Here is a 17,748-nt window from a genome sequence, read left to right on the forward strand (position 1 = left end):
CTCCAGCCTGGGCAACAGAGTGAGACTCCATCTCAAAAAAAAAAAAAAAGAAAAAAAATACCCAACAAAAGCAATTTAAGAATATTACTGAACACATTTGCACACACATATAACACACACACACACACGTGCAGGCACAGGGTTAGGTTGTTACGGTCCCTAATGTTTAAGCTCCTGAGTTGTTTAGAAACATCATTACCTGGCCAGGCGTGGTAGTTCACACCTGTAATCCCAGTATTTTGGGAGGCCAAGGTGGGAGGATCGCTTGAACCCAGGAGTTGAGCAACATAGTGAGACCTCCTCTTAAAAAATAATAAAAGGAAGTATTATTACCTTCTCTTCCCTGGTTGGACTCACCAGATTGTGTTTGGTGGATTGTGAAATTAATGTTTGAAAAATCAGTTACACCCAAGGTACCTTATATCTGGCTTGTTACAGATCACTTTCTTCTCATTTAGCACTCCTACCCAATGTCCCTTCTCTGATTTTAGATCATTCACAGATTTTAGTTAGTGGACAGTGAAGTGTGTAGTTTCATAGCTTCATATTACCTCTTTTTTTGAGATAGAGTCTATTAGTAGCTGATAAGTCAAGCAGATGTAACATACCTAATACAAATAAAAATCTTGTGAAACCTTAAAAATATGTATAACATGTTTTGGGGTTTTCTAGAATTTTTTAATGTTTAAGTTCAGGGCTGCATGTGAAGATTTGTTATACAGGTAAACTTGTGTCACGGGGGTTTGTTGTACAGATTATTTCATCATCCAGGTATTTTGCCCAGTGCCCAGTAGTTAACCTTTTCTGTTCCTTTCCCTCCTCCCACCCTCCACCCTCAAGTAGACCCCAGTGTCTGTTGTTTCCAGTGTCTGTGTTCATGTATTCTCATCATTGAGCTCCCACTTATAAGTAAGAACATGCAGTATTTGGTTTTCTGTTCTTACATTAACTTGCTGAGGATAATAACGTCCAGATCCATCTGTGTTTTTGCATAAGACATGATCTTGTTCTTTTTTATGGCTTCATAGTATTCTGTGTTGTATACATACCACATTTTCTTTATCCAGTCCACCATTGATGGGCATTTAGGTTGATTCCTTGTCTTTGTTGTTGCGAATAGTGCTGCAGTGAACTTTTCACGTGCATGTGTCTTTATGGTGGAATGGTTTATATTACTGTGGCTGTATACCCAGTAATGGGGTTGCTGGGTTGAATGGTAGTTCTGCTTTCAACTCTCTTAGGAATCGTCATATGCTTTCCACAATGGTTGAACTAATTTACACTCTCACCAACAGTGTATAAGTGTCTCCACAACCCCACCAGCATTCGTTGTTTTTTGACTTTTAATAATAGCCATTCTGACTGGTGTGAGATGGTGTCTCATTGTACTTTTGATTTGAATTTCTCTAATGATGAGTGATATTGATCTTTAAAAAATGCTTGTTGGCTGCATATATGTCTTTTGAAAAGTATCTCTTCATGTCCTTTGCCCACTTTTTAATGGAGTTGTTTTTCTCTTGCAAATTTGTTTAAGTTCCTTATAGATGCTGGATATTAGATCTTTGTCAGATGCATAGTTTTCAAGTATTTCCTTCCATCCTGTAGGTTGTCTGTTTACTTTGTTGATAGTTTCTTTTTCTGTGCAGAAGCTCTGAAGTTTCATGTGTCAATTTTTGCTTTTGTTCCAATTGCTTTTGGTGTCTTTGTCATGAAATATTTGCCTGTTCCAATGTCCATGATGGTATTGCCTAGGTTGTCTTCCAGGATTTTTATGGTTTTAGGTTTTACATTTAAGTCTTTAATCCATCTTGAGTTTATTTTTATATATGGTGTAAGGGAGGGGCCCAGCTTCAATCTTCTGCATGTGGCTAGCCAGTTACCCCAGCGGCATTTATTGAATAAGGAGTCTTTTCTCCATTGCCTGTTTTTGTCAGCTTTGTTGAAGATGAGATAGCTGTAGGTGTGTGGCCTTATTTCTGGGCTCTCTATGCTGTTCCATTGGTCTGTGTGTCTGTTTGCGTACCAGTACCATGTTGCTTTGGTTACTGTAGCCCTGTAGTGTAGTTTGAAGTGGGGTAACATGATGTCTCTAGCTTTGTTCTTTTTGCTTAGGATTGTCTTGACTATTCAGGCTATTTTTTGATTCCATATGTGATTTTGATTCCAGCTTTAAAATAGGGTTGCCTAGTTCTGTGAAGAATGTCGTTGGTAGTTTGACAGGAATAGCATTGAATCTAAATTGCTTTGGGTGGTATGACCATTTTAGTGATACTAATTCTTCCTATCCATGAACATGGGATGTTTTTCCATTTGCTTGTGTCTTCTTTGATTTTTTTGAGCAGTGTTTTGTAATTCTCATTGTAGAGATCTTTCATCTTCCTGCATTGCTTCTTTTACTTCATGAAGTAAAACACTGAACCACGTAATAAATGGGTCCTTTTTAGATGGTTTTTAAAAATGATCTACAGGAAATATAATTCAATTCTATTTTCATCCTCTGGAGAGCCTTGTTTAATACTGTTTGTTACAGCATAGAATAGGTGTATATGGCAGATTTATGTTAGGTCTCCTCTAGGGGCATTTGTTCTAAAAGAATTGATCCCATTTTAAAGCTACTTAAGGGTATTTCACCTACACAGTGGACTCTTAAGCCTGGAAATTGCATTTGCTTTATGGCATCATTGATGCAGTCATAAGGCCCTTGTTTCTCATTCCAGAATTCCATGTATCGTGACACTCATCCAGGTGCCCCAAGCAGAAATGTTGTGACTTCCTTGGCCCTCTACTTAAACAACAGGATAACCAGCTGGTCTTAAATTTCTGGATTTATCGTTACGTGTGCTGTTGTTATTGGTGGCTGTGTTCTGCTTTTGACATTTATTATAGTCCTTGGGATTATCAGATATCTAGGTAGGCTGATTTCTGGTGTGTAAGGATCTGCTTGTATCTGATAAATTTCACTACATGTTAAAATTCCAAACTAGATGTGAACATTTAGAGATAGCCTGTGGCCAGTCTCTTCTCTGAAATTTCTCTGTTAAACCAGTGAATTGTGCTTTTTTTTCAAGTACAATCTGTCACAACTTGGGAAAACCATGGAATTTAATGATTGGTTTAATTAGCATTATTAAAAACCAACTTGAAATTTTTTCTTTCGCTGTGATAAATGTAACTGTAATTTACATCTCTAAAATGGCACTAACGAGCCAGTGCCATTATTGGTAAAGTGTTAAAGTTACACCAAATTGTCAACATCTAGCCTTTTCTTTTTTAACCTCCAAAGCAGCAGTTACATATGGTTTAACCCAACCCTATTTATTCATTGAGTTCTGGTGCTATAAGAATTAGGAAGATATGTAGTTATACTCTATCTGTCCTGAAAAAGAGGTTATATAATCCAGTACTCTTCACAGACAGATTTGGTCAGGTTTATCATGATTTGCCCAGTTTATTTTGATGGGAAATGGTGCTAAACACTAGAGAATGAGGCCAGTTGAAAGGAGGTTATTGATTAATCATAAATTCGCTGACAACCTTTTATTTTATGAGTATTTCACATGATCATGATACTGGCAATAGTTTAATAGGCAGCTTTCATTTGTGATGCACTTTGCCTTCATTCACTTAGCATCTGTTACCGAGCACCCACTTTGTAAACAGGCATCATGCTAGGCTCAGGGCTGTGATGGTGAGCCAAACAGGTGTTCCAAAGAAGTATTTTCTTCCAGACTACTTCTGTATGTTACTAAGTATTTGCAAAAAGAGGACCATAGTATACCTATTCTTTTATAGCTGCATTTTTCAATTCAGTATTCTGTGAAGGCCAGGCATGATGGTCCATGCCTGTAATCTCAGCATTTGGGAGGCCAAGATAGGAGGATTGCTTGAGTCCTGGAGTTTGAGACCAGCCTGGGCAACATGAAAAGACCTCATTTGTATGAAAAATTAAAAAATTAGCTGGGCATGGTGGCACATGCCTGTAGTCTCAGCTACTCGGAAGGCTGAGGTGGGAGGATCACTTGAGCCCAGGAGGTTGAGGCTACAGTGAGCTGTGTTCATGCCACTCCAGCCTGTCCAACCTGGACAACAGAATGAGACCCTGTCTCAAAAAAAAACAAAAAAAAACAACAACAACAAAAAAAACCTTTTCAGGTATCCCATTATATGTAACCACTTAATTTTTTTTTTCAACTTTTCTTCTACTGTAAATAATGTTCAAAATATGTGTTTTGGGGGAGCATATTAGGTTATGCTAAAGGACTGAAATCATGGACTCAAAATGTAATCATATAAACACAGTATAAGTGTCTGTTTTTCACAGAACTGTTCAATGTGAATGTTTGAGGCAGGGTTCCTCTGTAGTCCTGAGAGGCTAATACTGGCTCTGCCACTTCTAGCTTATGGCCTTCTGGTAGCTTAGTTTCTGCTCTTGGTCATCACCACCACCGTCTGTAGGGAGTTGGGGGCCTGGGGCTTGATGGGCCAGGTCTAAGTACTTTTCTAACTTTAACATAGTTCCATGGCCTGTTTTGTTTTATTTGTTTTCTTGTCCCTGCGGCTCTCTTCTAACTCACTAGGAGCTGCCTTGAAGCCACTGAACTAATGGGCTTGGGCAGAAAGGCAGCACCTTTACTCTGATTTTCAAAGACTGCTAGCTCCCTCGTTTGCATTTACTGGGAAACCTTTGTAATTCAAGCAGCCTGCAAACCCACCACCTGCTTCTGTATGTTTGCATGCTAAAAATGATTTTTACAGTTTTTAATCCTTGAGAGAAAAAAGCATTTGCTACATGTAAAAATTATATGAAATTAGAAATTTCATTGTTCATAAACACAGTTTTATTGGAACACAACCACACTTATTCATTTATATCTTGTCTATGACTGCTTTTATGCTACCACAAGAGAGCTGAGTAGTTGTGGCAAAGATGCACAAAACCTAAAATATTTCTTGTCTGATCTTGTTAGAGAAAAACTTGGCTAGAGCCCTGGTTTAAAGAACTGCTTATACTTACCTCTCGTTATCTGGGATATAGAAGGTTTTTTCAATCTTATGAGAGCCTTATTTCTAAGATTGTCTACAACTGTCTACAAACCAGCTGATTCTTTGCAGAGTTCAGCTCTCACAAAACTGTGCTAACAGCAGCAGCACACACTATCTTCTGGCTTTTCTCAGCCATTTTGCTTAGTTTTGGACTCTGGTAGACACCTATTTTTTTGTTTGTTTGTTTTGAGACAGAGTTTCACTCTTGTTGCCCAGGCTGGAGTGCAATGGTGCGATCTCAGCTCACTGCAACCTCTGCCTCCCAGGTTCAAGCAGTTCTCCTGTCTCAGCCTCCCAAGCAGCTGGGATTACAGGTGCCTGCCCCATGCCCGGCTAATTTTTGTATTTTTTTAGTAGAGATAGGGTTTCACCATGTTGGCTAGGCTGGTCCTGAACTCCTGACCTCAGGTACTCCACCTGCCTTGGCCTCCAAAAGTGCTGGGATTATAGGCATGAGCCACCGCACCTGGCCGACACCAGTTCTTTTTTCTGAGTTGTCACATGCTTGATTTCACTAACTTTCATCACAGCATGACAGGGACTTCTAGCTTTCTGGCCTGTGATGTCTTTTTCCTCTCCACTTGATGCCATATATTTTTAGATTGACAGCAACATCCTTATTCTAGGTGACACTTAAGGTATTAGTGGGTGTAGTCTGTGCTGCACGTCATAGACCTAAAGTGTAATTAGGGCTTCATACCTCTCTAACAATCCAGTGTGGCTACTAAGGGTTTGACAGTGGTAGAGACACTGGGGTTGGAGGTACATTGTGTCCTTTGTAGTTATTTAGGAATCTGCCTGACAGTTACTGCCATTTTGGGTGTCTAGCTTTACAGTGTCACTCTGAACTTGGTCATAGCCATCCTAGCTCATGGGAAGTGGAAGGCCTGGAGAAGGATGCAAAGTGAGATATATGGCCCAAGCCTGGGAATGGCCCCCAGCATGTCTGTTTACATTCCACTGGAGAGAACTAGTCACAGGCTGCCCCTCACTATAGAGGAAGCTGAGGAAGTAGTGTAGCTGGGCATATGCCATGTGGGGAGGGAGAAACAGATTTTGATGGTCAGCAAGCATTCTGCTTCCAGAGGTGCATACTTTCTTGTATTTCCTAAAGAAATAGGCCGAGTTGTGAAAAGTTTGCTGGTAGAGTAGGTTTATTTATAAAAAAAATACCTATGCAAATGTGGCTTTAAAATGCAACTCTACAAATAAATTGTGTGTGAATAAAATATGTATGTTTTCAGGCTATTGCACATTATGAACAATCTGCTGATTATTACAAAGGAGAAGAATCCAATAGGCAAGTATTACTTTTCTTAATATAATTTAATGGGTTTTATTATGTATGATAAAAAAAAAATACTTCTTTTTATACTCTGTGAGTGTATTTGACTATACCAAATGAAGATGTACTAAGGCCCAGTGCACATCTTTTATTTTTCCATTGGCTTGTTATTCATTCTGCTTTGGTTCTTGATTTCAGCTCAGCAAACAAGTGTCTGCTGAAGGTGGCAGCATATGCTGCCCAGCTTGAGCAGTACCAGAAAGCCATTGAGATCTATGAGCAGGTGAGGATACTGTTGTTTCTTTGGAGAGAAGTTGTCTGAACCATTTTTTAAAATTAAACTTTTTATTTTTCTTTTTATTGAGATATAATCCACACATCATGTGATGAGTACAGTTCATTGGTTTTTAGTCTATTCACAGAGTTGTATAACTATCACCACTACTTAATTCCAGAACATTTTCATCATCCCCAAAAGAAGCCCAGCAGTCCATTCTCTCCTCCCAGTCCCTGGAAGACACAATCTACTCTCTGTCTATATGGATTTGTCTATTCTGAACCTTGAAGATAAATGAAATCACATACTATGTGGCCTTTTGTGACTGCCCTCTTTCACTTAGCATATTGTTTTCAGGGTTCATCCATGTCATAGCAAATGTCAGTATGTCATTGTTTTTCGTGGCTAATACCTCATGGTTTATTTATCAATTTATGGATGTTTGGGGTTTTTCCACTTTGGGTCTATTATCAATAATGCTGCTGTGAACATTTGTGTTAAAGTTTTTGTGGTAGTGTTTTTAGTTCTCTTAGTTATATACCTGGGAATAGAATTGCAGTTGCTGGGCCATGTGGTAAGTACATGTATAACTTTTTGAGGAACTGCCAGGCTTTTTCACAGTGGCTACACCATTATGACTTCCCACTAGCAATGCACAGGGTTCCAGTTTCTCCACATCATCACCAATACTTGTTTTTTTTTTTGTTTTTTTTTTAATAATAGTCACCTTAATGAGTGTGAAATGTCTCATTTTGTTTTTGATTGTTATTTCTGTAATGACTAGTGATGTTGAGTATCTTTTTATTTGCTTATTGACCATTTGTATATCTTTGGAGGACTGTGTATTCCAGTACTTTCTCTGGATTTAAATTTGGTTGGTTGTTTTTTGGTGGTGAGATTTAGGTGTTCTTTATATATTCTGGATATTAATCCCCTATCAGATATGTGATTTGCAAGTATTTACTCTCATTCTGTGGGTTGTCTCTGGACTCTGTTATTAATGTCCTTTGATTCACTGAAGTCTTAATATTTTGGAAGTCTAGTTTGTCTGTTTTTTCTTTGTCTGGCTTTTGTTGTTATATAGAAGAAATCGTCGCTGATTCTGTTATCATGAGGCTTTTCCCTTCTGTTTTGTTCTAAGAATTGTGTAGTTTTGGCTGTTAGGTTTAGATTTTTTATCCATTTTGAGTTAATTTTTGTATATATTATGAGGTAAGGGTCCAACTTTATTCTTCTATATGTGGATGTCCAGTTTTTCTAGCACCCTTTGTTGAATAGAACTATCTTTTAACTATTGAGTGGTATTATGACCCTTATTGAAAATTACTTCACCATATGAAATATGAGGGCTTACTTCTGGGCTCTCTATTCCATTGAACTATTTATCCATCTTTATGCCAGTATTACACTGTTTTTATTTCTGTAACTTTGCAGTAAGTTTTGAAGTCAATAAGTGTGAGTCCTCCAACTTTTTGTTCTTTTTCAGAATTGTTTTGGCTATTCCAGATCCCTTGCATTTTCATCCGAATATTAGGATCAGCTTGTCAATCTCTGCAAAGTAGCCAGCTTAGATTTTGATAGAGATTGTATGGAATGTGCATACCAATTTGAAGAGTGGTTTTAGGGTTTCCAGAGAAACAGAACCAATAAGAGGTAGTGTATGTGTGTGTGTTTGTGTGTGAGTGTGTATGTGTGTTTAGAGAGAGAAATTACTGTAGGGAATTGATTTGCTTGATTATATAGGCTGAGAAGGTCTGAAATTTGCAGTCTGAAGTCCCAGGAGAGCCAATGGTATAGCTCCAGTCCAAATCCGAAGGCCTCAGAACCAGGAGAGTTGATAGTGTAATTTCTAGTCTGAGTCCAAGTCTGAAGCAGGAGAATACCAGTGTCCTGGCTCTAAGACAGGCATTGAGAATAAATTCTTCCTTTTAACCTTTTATTTTTTTCAGGTTTTCAGTAGATTGGATGAGGCCCACCCACAATGGGGAGGGCAATCTGCTTACTCATCTTACTGATTCAAATGTTAATCTCATTCAGAAACACCCCACAGACACACTCAGAATAACACCAAATATCTGGGCACCCTGTAGCCCACTCAAGTTGACACATAAAATCAGTCATCACAGAGAGTATTGCCATGTTAAAATCAGTCATCACAGAGTATTGCCATCTTAACAATACTAAGTCTGAGTCTATGAATACAGAGTTCCTTTTATATTTATTTGGATCTTCTTTCATTTTGCTCAACAGTGTTTTGTAGTTTTTGGTGTGCAAGTTTTGTACTTGTTGGGTGAAACATACTCCAAAGTATTTTATTTTTTCTGATGCTACAAATTGAATTATTTTCTTAATTTCCTTTTAAGATTGTTAATTGCTAGTGTATGGAAATACTGTTGAATTTTGGGTATCAATTTTTTGTCCTGTAACCATGCCAAACTTGTTTATTAGCTCTAATAGGTTTTTTTGTGTGGATTCCTTAGGTTTTCTATATCCAAAATCATGATATCTGCAAATAACAATAGTTTTACTTCTTCCTCTGCAATCTGAATGCGTTTTACTTCATTTTGTCGGTTGCCCTGGCTAGAATCTCCAGTGCAGTGTTGAATAGAAGTGACAAGAGCAGACATCCTTGTCTTGTTCCTGATCTTGTAAGGAAAACTTCCAGTCTTTCATATTAAGTATGATATTGGTAGTGGGGTTTTGGTAAATGCCTTTATCAGTTTGAGGCAGTTCCCCTCTCTTCCTAGTTTGTTGAGTGTTTTTATAATCAAAGGGTATTAGATTTTGTCAGACGTTTTTCTGTGTCTGTTGAGATAAGCATACGGTTTTTGTCCTAATCAGCTTAATATTGTATATTACATTGATTGATTTTCATATGTTGAACCAACCTTACATTCCTGGAATAAATTCTACTTGGTCATTGCAAACTTTGAGGGGTTTCCCAAGAACACCCTCAAGTTTATTAATAATTTGTTAGACGAACTTACAGAACCCACTGAAAGCTGTTATACTCACAGTTATGGTTTATTACAGCAAACGGGTACAGATTAAACTCAGTCAAAGGAGAGACTCATGGGGCAGGGTCCAGGAGACTTCCAGGAAGAGCTTTCAGTTGTCCTCTCTCAGTGGAGTTATGTAAACAGCACTTACTTCCCCCAACAGTAATGAGTGAAAATAAGCGTAGACTACTGCCAATCAAGGAAGCTCCCCTGAATCCGGTGTTTTGAGTTTTTACTGGGGCCCAGTGACATAGATGTTGACCACCCTTGTGGCTGACTTTACTTTTTGTAAGTGCCAGAATTGGTTTGCTAACATTTTGTTGAGGATTTTATGTCTATATTCATAAAGGATATTGATCGTTAGTTTTCTTGTGGTGTCTGTGTCTGGTTTTGGAATCAAGGTAATTCTGGCCTCAGAATGCATTAGGATGTCTTCTTCCTCTTGTGTTTTATGGAAGAGTTTGTAAAGGATTGGTGTCAATTCTTCTTTAAATGTTTGGTAGAATTCAATTATTTCTCTCTTTTTTGTTTTTATTTTCACTGATTTCTGTTTTTATTGTTATTTCCTCCATTTTGTTTTCTTTGGATTTGTTTTGCTCTTTTTCTGGGTACTTCACATGGACGTTTAGCTTGCTGATTTTTATCTTTGTTGTGTATGCATTTTTAGTGTTATCAATTGCCTTTTCATAGGTTTGGCTACTTCCCAATTTTATTATATCATTGTACTTTTATTTTTATTCAGTTAGTTGGATTTATTGATTTCCCTTGAGACTTCAGTGACCCATGGATTATTTAGTAGTGTTTTATTTAATTTCCAAGTGTTTGGCAGAGATTTTTCTGTAATCTTTCTATTGTTGAATTCTTGCTTTTAATTCCATTGTAGTTAGATAACATATTTTTACATGATTTCAATTCTTACAAATTTGTTTGTTTTATGGCCTAGAATATGGTCTGTCTTGGCATATGTTTTATGATTATGCTGTTATTGGGTGATGTTTATAAATGTTGATTAGCTCCTGTTGGATGATGGCATTATTAAGTTCTTTAATATACTTGCTAATCTATCTATCTGTCTTTGTCTCTCTCTCTCTCTCCCTCTTTCTTTCTCTTTCTCTCTGTCTCTGTCCTCTCTCTCTCTCTTTTTGAGACAGAGTCTTGCTCTGTCACTCAGGCTGGAGTGCAGTGACTTGATGTCAGCTCACTGCAACTCTCCACCTCCCAGGTTCAAACGATTTTCGTGCCTCAGCCTCCCAGGTAGCTAGGATTACAGGTGTGTGCCTTCACATCCAGCTAATTTTTCTATTTTTTAGTAGAGACAGGGTTTTGCCATGTTGGCTAGGCTGGTCTCAAATTCCTGACCTCAAATGATCTGCCTGCCTTGTCCTCCCAAAGTGCCAGGATTATAGGTGTGAGCCACCGTGCTTGGCCTTTGATTTTCTTTCTAATTCTGTCCATTGTTGAGAGTTGGGTGTTAAAATCTCCAACTGTAGTTGTGGAGTTGTCTGACTCGTCTTTCATTGTGTCAGTCTTTGCTTCACATACTTTGCACCTCTGGATTGCTATTCTTGCTGGAGTGACCCTTTTATCATTACATAATGTCCTCTGTCTCTGGTAATTTTCTTGGCTCAAGTCTACTTTATCTACTTTATAGCCCTGCCTGTTTTCTTTTGATTAATGTTTATATGATATGTTGGTCCATTCTTTTTCTTTCGGCCTGTCTATATCACTTAACTGAAGTGAGTTTCTTGTAGTTGGATCCTGGTTTTTTTTGAGACAGAGTCTTGCTCTGTCTCCTACACTGGAGTGCAGTGGCGTGATTTCGACTCACTGCAACCTCTGCCTACTGAGTTCAAGTAATTCTCCTGCCTCAGCCTCCTGAGTAGCTGAGATTATAGGTGCATGCCAGCATGCCCGGCTAATGTTTGTGTTTTTGGTAGAGATGGGATTTCATCATGTTGGCCAGGCTGGTTTCATACTCCTGACCTCGGTGATCCACCTGCCTTGGCCTCCCAAAGTGCTGGGATTACAGGCATGATCCACCACAGCCAATCTGGATCCTGTTTTTTAATCCACTGTGCCAATCTTTGTTTCTCAAGTGGTGTATTTAGATCATTCACATTTAATGCAGTTATTTATATGTTAGGGCTTAATTCTGCTTTCTGCCATTTAAGTTTTTGCTTTCTATTCTTTGCTTTTTGTTTCTCTTTTTCCAGCATTTTTATGGGTTGCATTGTTTTATTCTTTTCTTTTCTTTTTTCTTTTTCTTTCTTTTCTTTCTTTCTTTCGAGACTGGGTTTCACTCTGTCACCTAGGCTGGAGGGAAATGGTGCAACCTTGACTCACTGCAGCCTCCACCTCCCAACCTCAAGCAGTCCTCCTGCCTTAGCCTCCAGAACAGCTGGGACTACAGGCATGCACCACCACACCTGGCTATTTTTTATAGCGATGGGGTTTTGCCATGTTGCTCAGGCTGGTCTTGAACTCCTGAGCTCAAGTCATCTGCCCACCTTGGCCTCCTAAAGTGCTAAGATTATAGCCATGAGCCGCGACGCCCAGCCTACTTGATTTTCTAGTGTTTCTAAGTACAGTTATTCCTCAGTGTCTGCAGGGGATTAGTTCCAAGACCTCTCTCATATATCAAAATCTGTGCATAGTCAAGTTCCACAGTTGGCCCTGTGGAACTCACATATAAAAACGTCGGCTTTCCATTTACGTGGGTGTTGAATTCCTAAGACTACTGTATTTTCAATCCACATTTGGTTGAAAAAATCCGTGTATAAGTGGATTGACACAGTTTAAACCCGTATTATTGGAGAATCAATGGTATATATCTTTGTGTAGCTTTTGTGGTTAAATGCTCTAGGTTGGTGTCATCATTTTATCAGTTCTGGTGAAATACAGAAATCTTTCCTCCCTTTCTGTTCTTTTACTCCCCCTATTCAATATACAGTTGTCTTAATGTTTCCTCTGCATACATTTAGAACCACATGAGTCAATGTTAGAATTTTTGTTTCAGCCACCAAACATAATTTAGAAAACTCAAGAAAGAAAGCCTGTTATATTTACCCATATTTTTGCTTACCATGTTCTTTCTTCCTTCTGGATGTTCCAAGATTATTGTTTCCTTTCTATTTAGTCTATTTGTCATTTTTTTAGGGTAGGTCTGCTGACAACAGATTTTCTTAGTGTTCCTCTATCTGGAAACATTTTAATTTCACCTTCATTTCTAAAACATAGTTTCCCTGGGAGTACAATTCTAAGTTGTTCTTTTCCTTTAGTTTGAAAAATGTACACTTTATGGCTTCCAAGGTTTTACAAACTTCTGACATCAAGTGATCCACCTACCTCAGCCTCCCAAAGTGCTGGGATTACAGGCATGAGCCACCGCGCCCAGTCGGCTTCCATTGTTTTTGATGAGAAGTCTGCTGTCATTCAACGTGTTTTCCCCTATAAAAAAGGTGTTGTGGTCGGGCGCGGTGGCTCAAGCCTGTAATCCCAGCACTTTGGGAGGCCGAGACGGGTGGATCACGAGGTCAGGAGATCGAGACCATCCTGGCTAACACGTGAAACCCCGTCTCTACTAAAAAATACAAAAAAAAAAAAAACTAGCCGGGTGAGGTGGCGGGCGCCTGTAGTCCCAGCTACTGGGGAGGCTGAGGCAGGAGAATGGCGTGAATCTGGGAGGCGGAGCTTGCAGTGAGCTGAGATCCGGCCACTGCACTCCAGCCCAGACGACAGAGCGAGACTCCGTCTCAAAAAAAAAAAAAAAAAAAAAAAGGTGGTGTTCTCTGGGCACTTTCATAATTTTTTTTCTTTTAGTTTTCAGAAGTTTATAATGCGGCTTGGACAGATGTATGTAGTTTTAAGCTATTTGAGTTTCACTAAACTTACAGAATCTGTAGCTTTATGTTCCTTGTTAAATTTGAGAATCGTTTAGCAATTATTTCTTCAAGTACTTTTTCAGCCTCCCTTTTTTTTTTTTTTTTTTTTTTTTAAGACCGAGTCTTGCTCTGTCTCCCAGACGTGCCAGTGTAGTGGCACAGTCTTGGCTCACTGCAACCTTCGCCTCCCATGTTCAATCATTTCTCTTGTCTCAGCCTCCCAAACAGGTGCTCGCCACCACACCTGGCTAATTTTTGTATTTTTAGTAGAGACAAGGTTTCGCCATGTTGACCAGGCTGCTCTTAAACTCCTGACCTCAAGTGGTTTACCTGCCTCGGCTTCCCAAAGTGCTGGGATTACAGGTATGAGCCACCGTGCCCAACCAGCCCTTTTCTCTTTCTCCTCCCCTTCTAGAACACAGATGCCACAAAAGTGAGACTGTTTTGTTATCCCATGGGTCCTTGATGTTCCGTTCTTTTTTGTCAGTTTGTCTTCTCTCTGTTGTTCCTGTTGTTGTCTTCCATTCACTGCTTCTTTCCTCTGTCCCTTTCGTCCTGCTGTTGAGCCCACCCACTTTTTATGTGGGTTTTTTTTCCAGTTTTGAAATTTTTATTTGTTTTTACTTTATATCTTTTTCCTGTGGCTTCCTTTTTCTTTGTGGATGCTTTCCCTTTTTCCATTAGCTTCAGCTGTTGTTGTAATTGCTTGTTGAAGCATTTTTATGAGGGCTCCTTTAAAATCTTTGTTGGATATTTTGAACATTTCCGTCATCTGGAACCATCATCCGTTAATGGTCTTTTTTCATTTAGCTTGAGATCTTCCTGTGTTTTTGGTATTACGAGTCATTTCTGATTGAAAACAGGGAATTTGCACATTAGGTTATGAGACTGGGTCTTGTTTAAACCTTCTCTTTCAGTTGGCCTTCTTTGACATTTCTCTGGCTGGGGAAGTTGGGGATGTTACCTCATTACTGCCAGGTGGAGGTAGAAGTGTCAGCTCCCCACCAGGTCTCTGTTGACACCTGAGGGGCCTAGTCAGCCCTGGGCAGAAGTGGCATCCCCTCTCCTTATCTGTTTCTGCCAGCACAGTGCTGGTTTGTTCTTGGTGTGGTGAGAGTCTTCACCCTCCACTAGACCTCTTTTGATAGCACATCAGCTGGAGAAAGAAGGGGAACCTCTTTCTTGCTGGGTAGTGGCAGGATGCAGGCTCCCAGTGTGGTCTGCACTGCCTTAGTGGCAGCGGGTTGGGTGGGGATGAAGCCTCAGCTCCCTATTTGGCCTTCTCTGAAGCTCCTAAGCAGAGGTATTGGGGTCCTTCTTACAGTCTTTCAAGAATGGACTTTAGGACTCCTTCTTCAGCCTTTGATGATGTAAATGGGGTTAGGGCGTCAGTTTTTCTGTGGTATTTGGCTGGAATAGAGCAGTTATTGTCTAAGTGTTTTCTCTCTTACTGGGCTGCCCCTTTTCTAGTCCTTTGGCCAGAGAAAGCAGGCTTTTGTCTCTTCTCTTTTGATCTGCGCATACAGGCATTTCTGGGTTGCTGGTTCCTCAGTTTCATGCCATGGATATAGGAAAGGAAAAGAAAACCCAGGGAACCCACCACCACGTTTTCCCTTGGGAAACATTTGTTTTTTAGAAAATGACCTGGGCTTTTAGTAGTGCTTTGTGGGAGGATTAGGGGAAAGGATGTTTACTCCATCTTACTGGAAGCAGAATTCTTCTAAGCTATTTTTAACTGGTTAAGACTTCATGTGTTTAACGGTCTTGTCTAGTAAAATTTCTACTATATGGTATTGGGTTAAAATAATGTATTTCATAGCTAAACTAACATAAGATCAATAATTATTTTCTAAAGGACAACAGATGAGTATGACTTTGCCTGATATAAAAGGGTAAACCTTTTAAATTTAGTTCTGCGTTCTGTGCCTAGGTTGGGGCAAACACCATGGATAATCCTTTGTTGAAGTACAGTGCAAAGGATTACTTCTTCAAAGCTGCCCTCTGCCACTTCATAGTAGACGAGTTGAATGCCAAGGTAAGGAGTCCTTCAGCACTGATTGACTGATTTCATCCTTAAGAACACGTACACATTCTCTCTTGTTCTTGGAGTCGTTTCATTGCGATGTTAGCACCAAGAATAAACTGGGTACATTAAAAATAATAGGTATTTTTCTGTGGTATGTGTCCCAGTTGTAATCTTTTAACAGCTGTCAAAGCTGTTCTCAAAAGTTCCCTGATAGTTTATAGCCATACCACCCTGAACACACCCAATCTCGTCTGATCTCGGAAGCTAAGCAGTGTAGAGCCTGGTACTTGAATGGGGGGCACTGCCTGGGAATACTTAGTGCTATAGGCTTAAATATATGTCTATATTCACTGGTAGCCACAGTTTTGTTTTTGTTTTTGTTTTTTAGTAGTTTTGCTTTAAAGAAATTACAGGGCCGGGCGTGGTGACTCACGTCTGTAAACCCTGCATTTTGGGAGGCCAAGTGGGGTGGATCACCTGAGGTCAGGAGTTCGAGACCAGTCTGGCCAACATGGTGAAACCCTGTTTCTACTAAAAATACAAAAATAATTAGCCAGGTGTGGTGGCAGGTGTCTCTAAGAGCTACTTGAGAGGCTGAGGCAGGAGAATCACTTGAACCTGGGAGGCAGAGGTTGCAGTGAGCTGAGATCGCGCCTCTGCACTCTAGCCTAGGTGACAGAGTAAGACTCTGTCTAAAAAAAAAAAAAGAAATAAGGAACTAAGGGGGAGGAGGAGACGATAAGAGTAGGATAATATCCATTTAAAAAACAACCAAAAAAACAGGCAAGCTCAGAAACGGTGTTGGAGTGAGGACTGGGAAGCAATTGGAAAGCACAGTGAGCACTGGGAGCCAAGAGGCAAAAAGGCAGGCAGCCTTGGCGTGGCCGGTGTCTGGAGTGGGAAGAGCAGAATTAAAGCCACTAAGAGAATGTTCTTTCTGTCAGCTTTGAGCAGGAAGCTAAATGTAATTTATTTGGAATCTGTACTGTATTAAGAGCTTCTCCATTTAATGGATGGCACAGATACCTGGTCTGTGAGTGTTTACGAATTCATTTTCATTTACACTGTCCTCTCGGCAGCAGCATGACTCAGAAAAAAATGGTTTAGAAATTATTCTTAATTGAAATGGAAAATTCAGAATAGACAGATTGTCTATGTTGATTCTGCTGTTGAGTTTAACTGCATACTTCTTCAACACTTAATAGGATATAGGTAGATCTTATTTGAAGCTGGTAAAATGTCGAAAGCTTTGTTTAGTAAGTCTGAAATTGATGAGTGGTTTTTCTCTCTCAGCTTGCTCTTGAGAAATATGAGGAAATGTTTCCAGCGTTTACTGATTCAAGAGAATGTAAATTATTGAAAGTAAGTAATACTAGAACTTTGAAGAAAAATGCTTTTGTTCTGTCAGGTGACAACACCTAAGTGGGGTTGGGTATGAAGTGAAGTTTTAATCTATAAAGTCTGCTAACTGAGGGGCCCTGGTACTTTCCTGCTTTAGCATTATAGGTGTTCAAATGCAATTAAGGTCAGAAACATGTAGTTGTATTCTGAAATAGGCACCTCAGAAATGTTAGTACAAAAACTAGATCCCTAACTTGAATCTTGACTTGTATTTGAGTATTTCCGCAATTGTGTGCAATATTTGGCAACATTGGTATTATACTTAAAGTATATATTTAGAAATGGGACTTCATCTTACGGAACTATTTTTTAAAATATTTTTGTGCTACCAGAAACTCCTAGAAGCTCATGAAGAACAAAACAGTGAAGCTTACACTGAAGCAGTAAGTTATGCTTTTGGGACATGTTACATTATTTGAAGATTTAAGTTAAACTTCTTTTCCTTTTCATTATGTAAAATCTAAACATTTATTTGAACATGACTCCAGCATACCTTGAGTTGTATTTTCCAAAGGTCATCTTTTATATATCACACAAATTAAACAGTTCTATTAGCCATGCTGAGATTTGACTTATATTCAAAAGTAATTTAGCTGTAAGACTAGTTCAGGAGCAAATATTCCATTTATATTCTTATAATTTGCTCTTTTAATTTTTTCTTTTGAAAATAATCTGACCCATAAATAAGTGTAAAGTAAAATTAGTTAAGGCCAGGCACAGCATCTCAGACCTGTAATCCTAGCACTTTGGGATGCCAAGGCAGGCAGATCATGAGTCAGGAAATCGAGACCATCCTGGCCAGCATGGTAAACCCCATCTCTGCCAAAAATACAAAA

At 39.2% G+C, this 17,748-nt stretch overlaps 1 protein-coding gene across 6 annotated transcripts in view; it reads left to right on the forward strand.

Moving 5' to 3' along the window:
- Positions 1–17,748, forward strand: part of NAPB (NSF attachment protein beta) — a 50,628-nt gene that overhangs the window by 28,431 nt on the left and 4,449 nt on the right. For 3 of the 6 annotated variants that reach the window (XM_015457631.3, XM_045362394.2, XM_074004631.1), the window contains 5 exons: positions 6,288–6,343; positions 6,527–6,611; positions 15,416–15,520; positions 16,805–16,873; positions 17,245–17,295. In XM_015457631.3, coding sequence (XP_015313117.1) covers positions 6,288–6,343; positions 6,527–6,611; positions 15,416–15,520; positions 16,805–16,873; positions 17,245–17,295 — 366 coding nt within the window. The remainder of the gene's footprint in view (positions 1–6,287; positions 6,344–6,526; positions 6,612–15,415; positions 15,521–16,804; positions 16,874–17,244; positions 17,296–17,748) is intronic. The other 3 variants (XM_015457633.3, XM_065522695.1, XM_074004632.1) reach the window with 1 other exon arrangement.

Source organism: Macaca fascicularis, chromosome 10 (assembly GCF_037993035.2).
Source record: "Macaca fascicularis isolate 582-1 chromosome 10, T2T-MFA8v1.1".
NCBI classification, from domain to species: domain Eukaryota; kingdom Metazoa; phylum Chordata; class Mammalia; order Primates; family Cercopithecidae; genus Macaca; species Macaca fascicularis.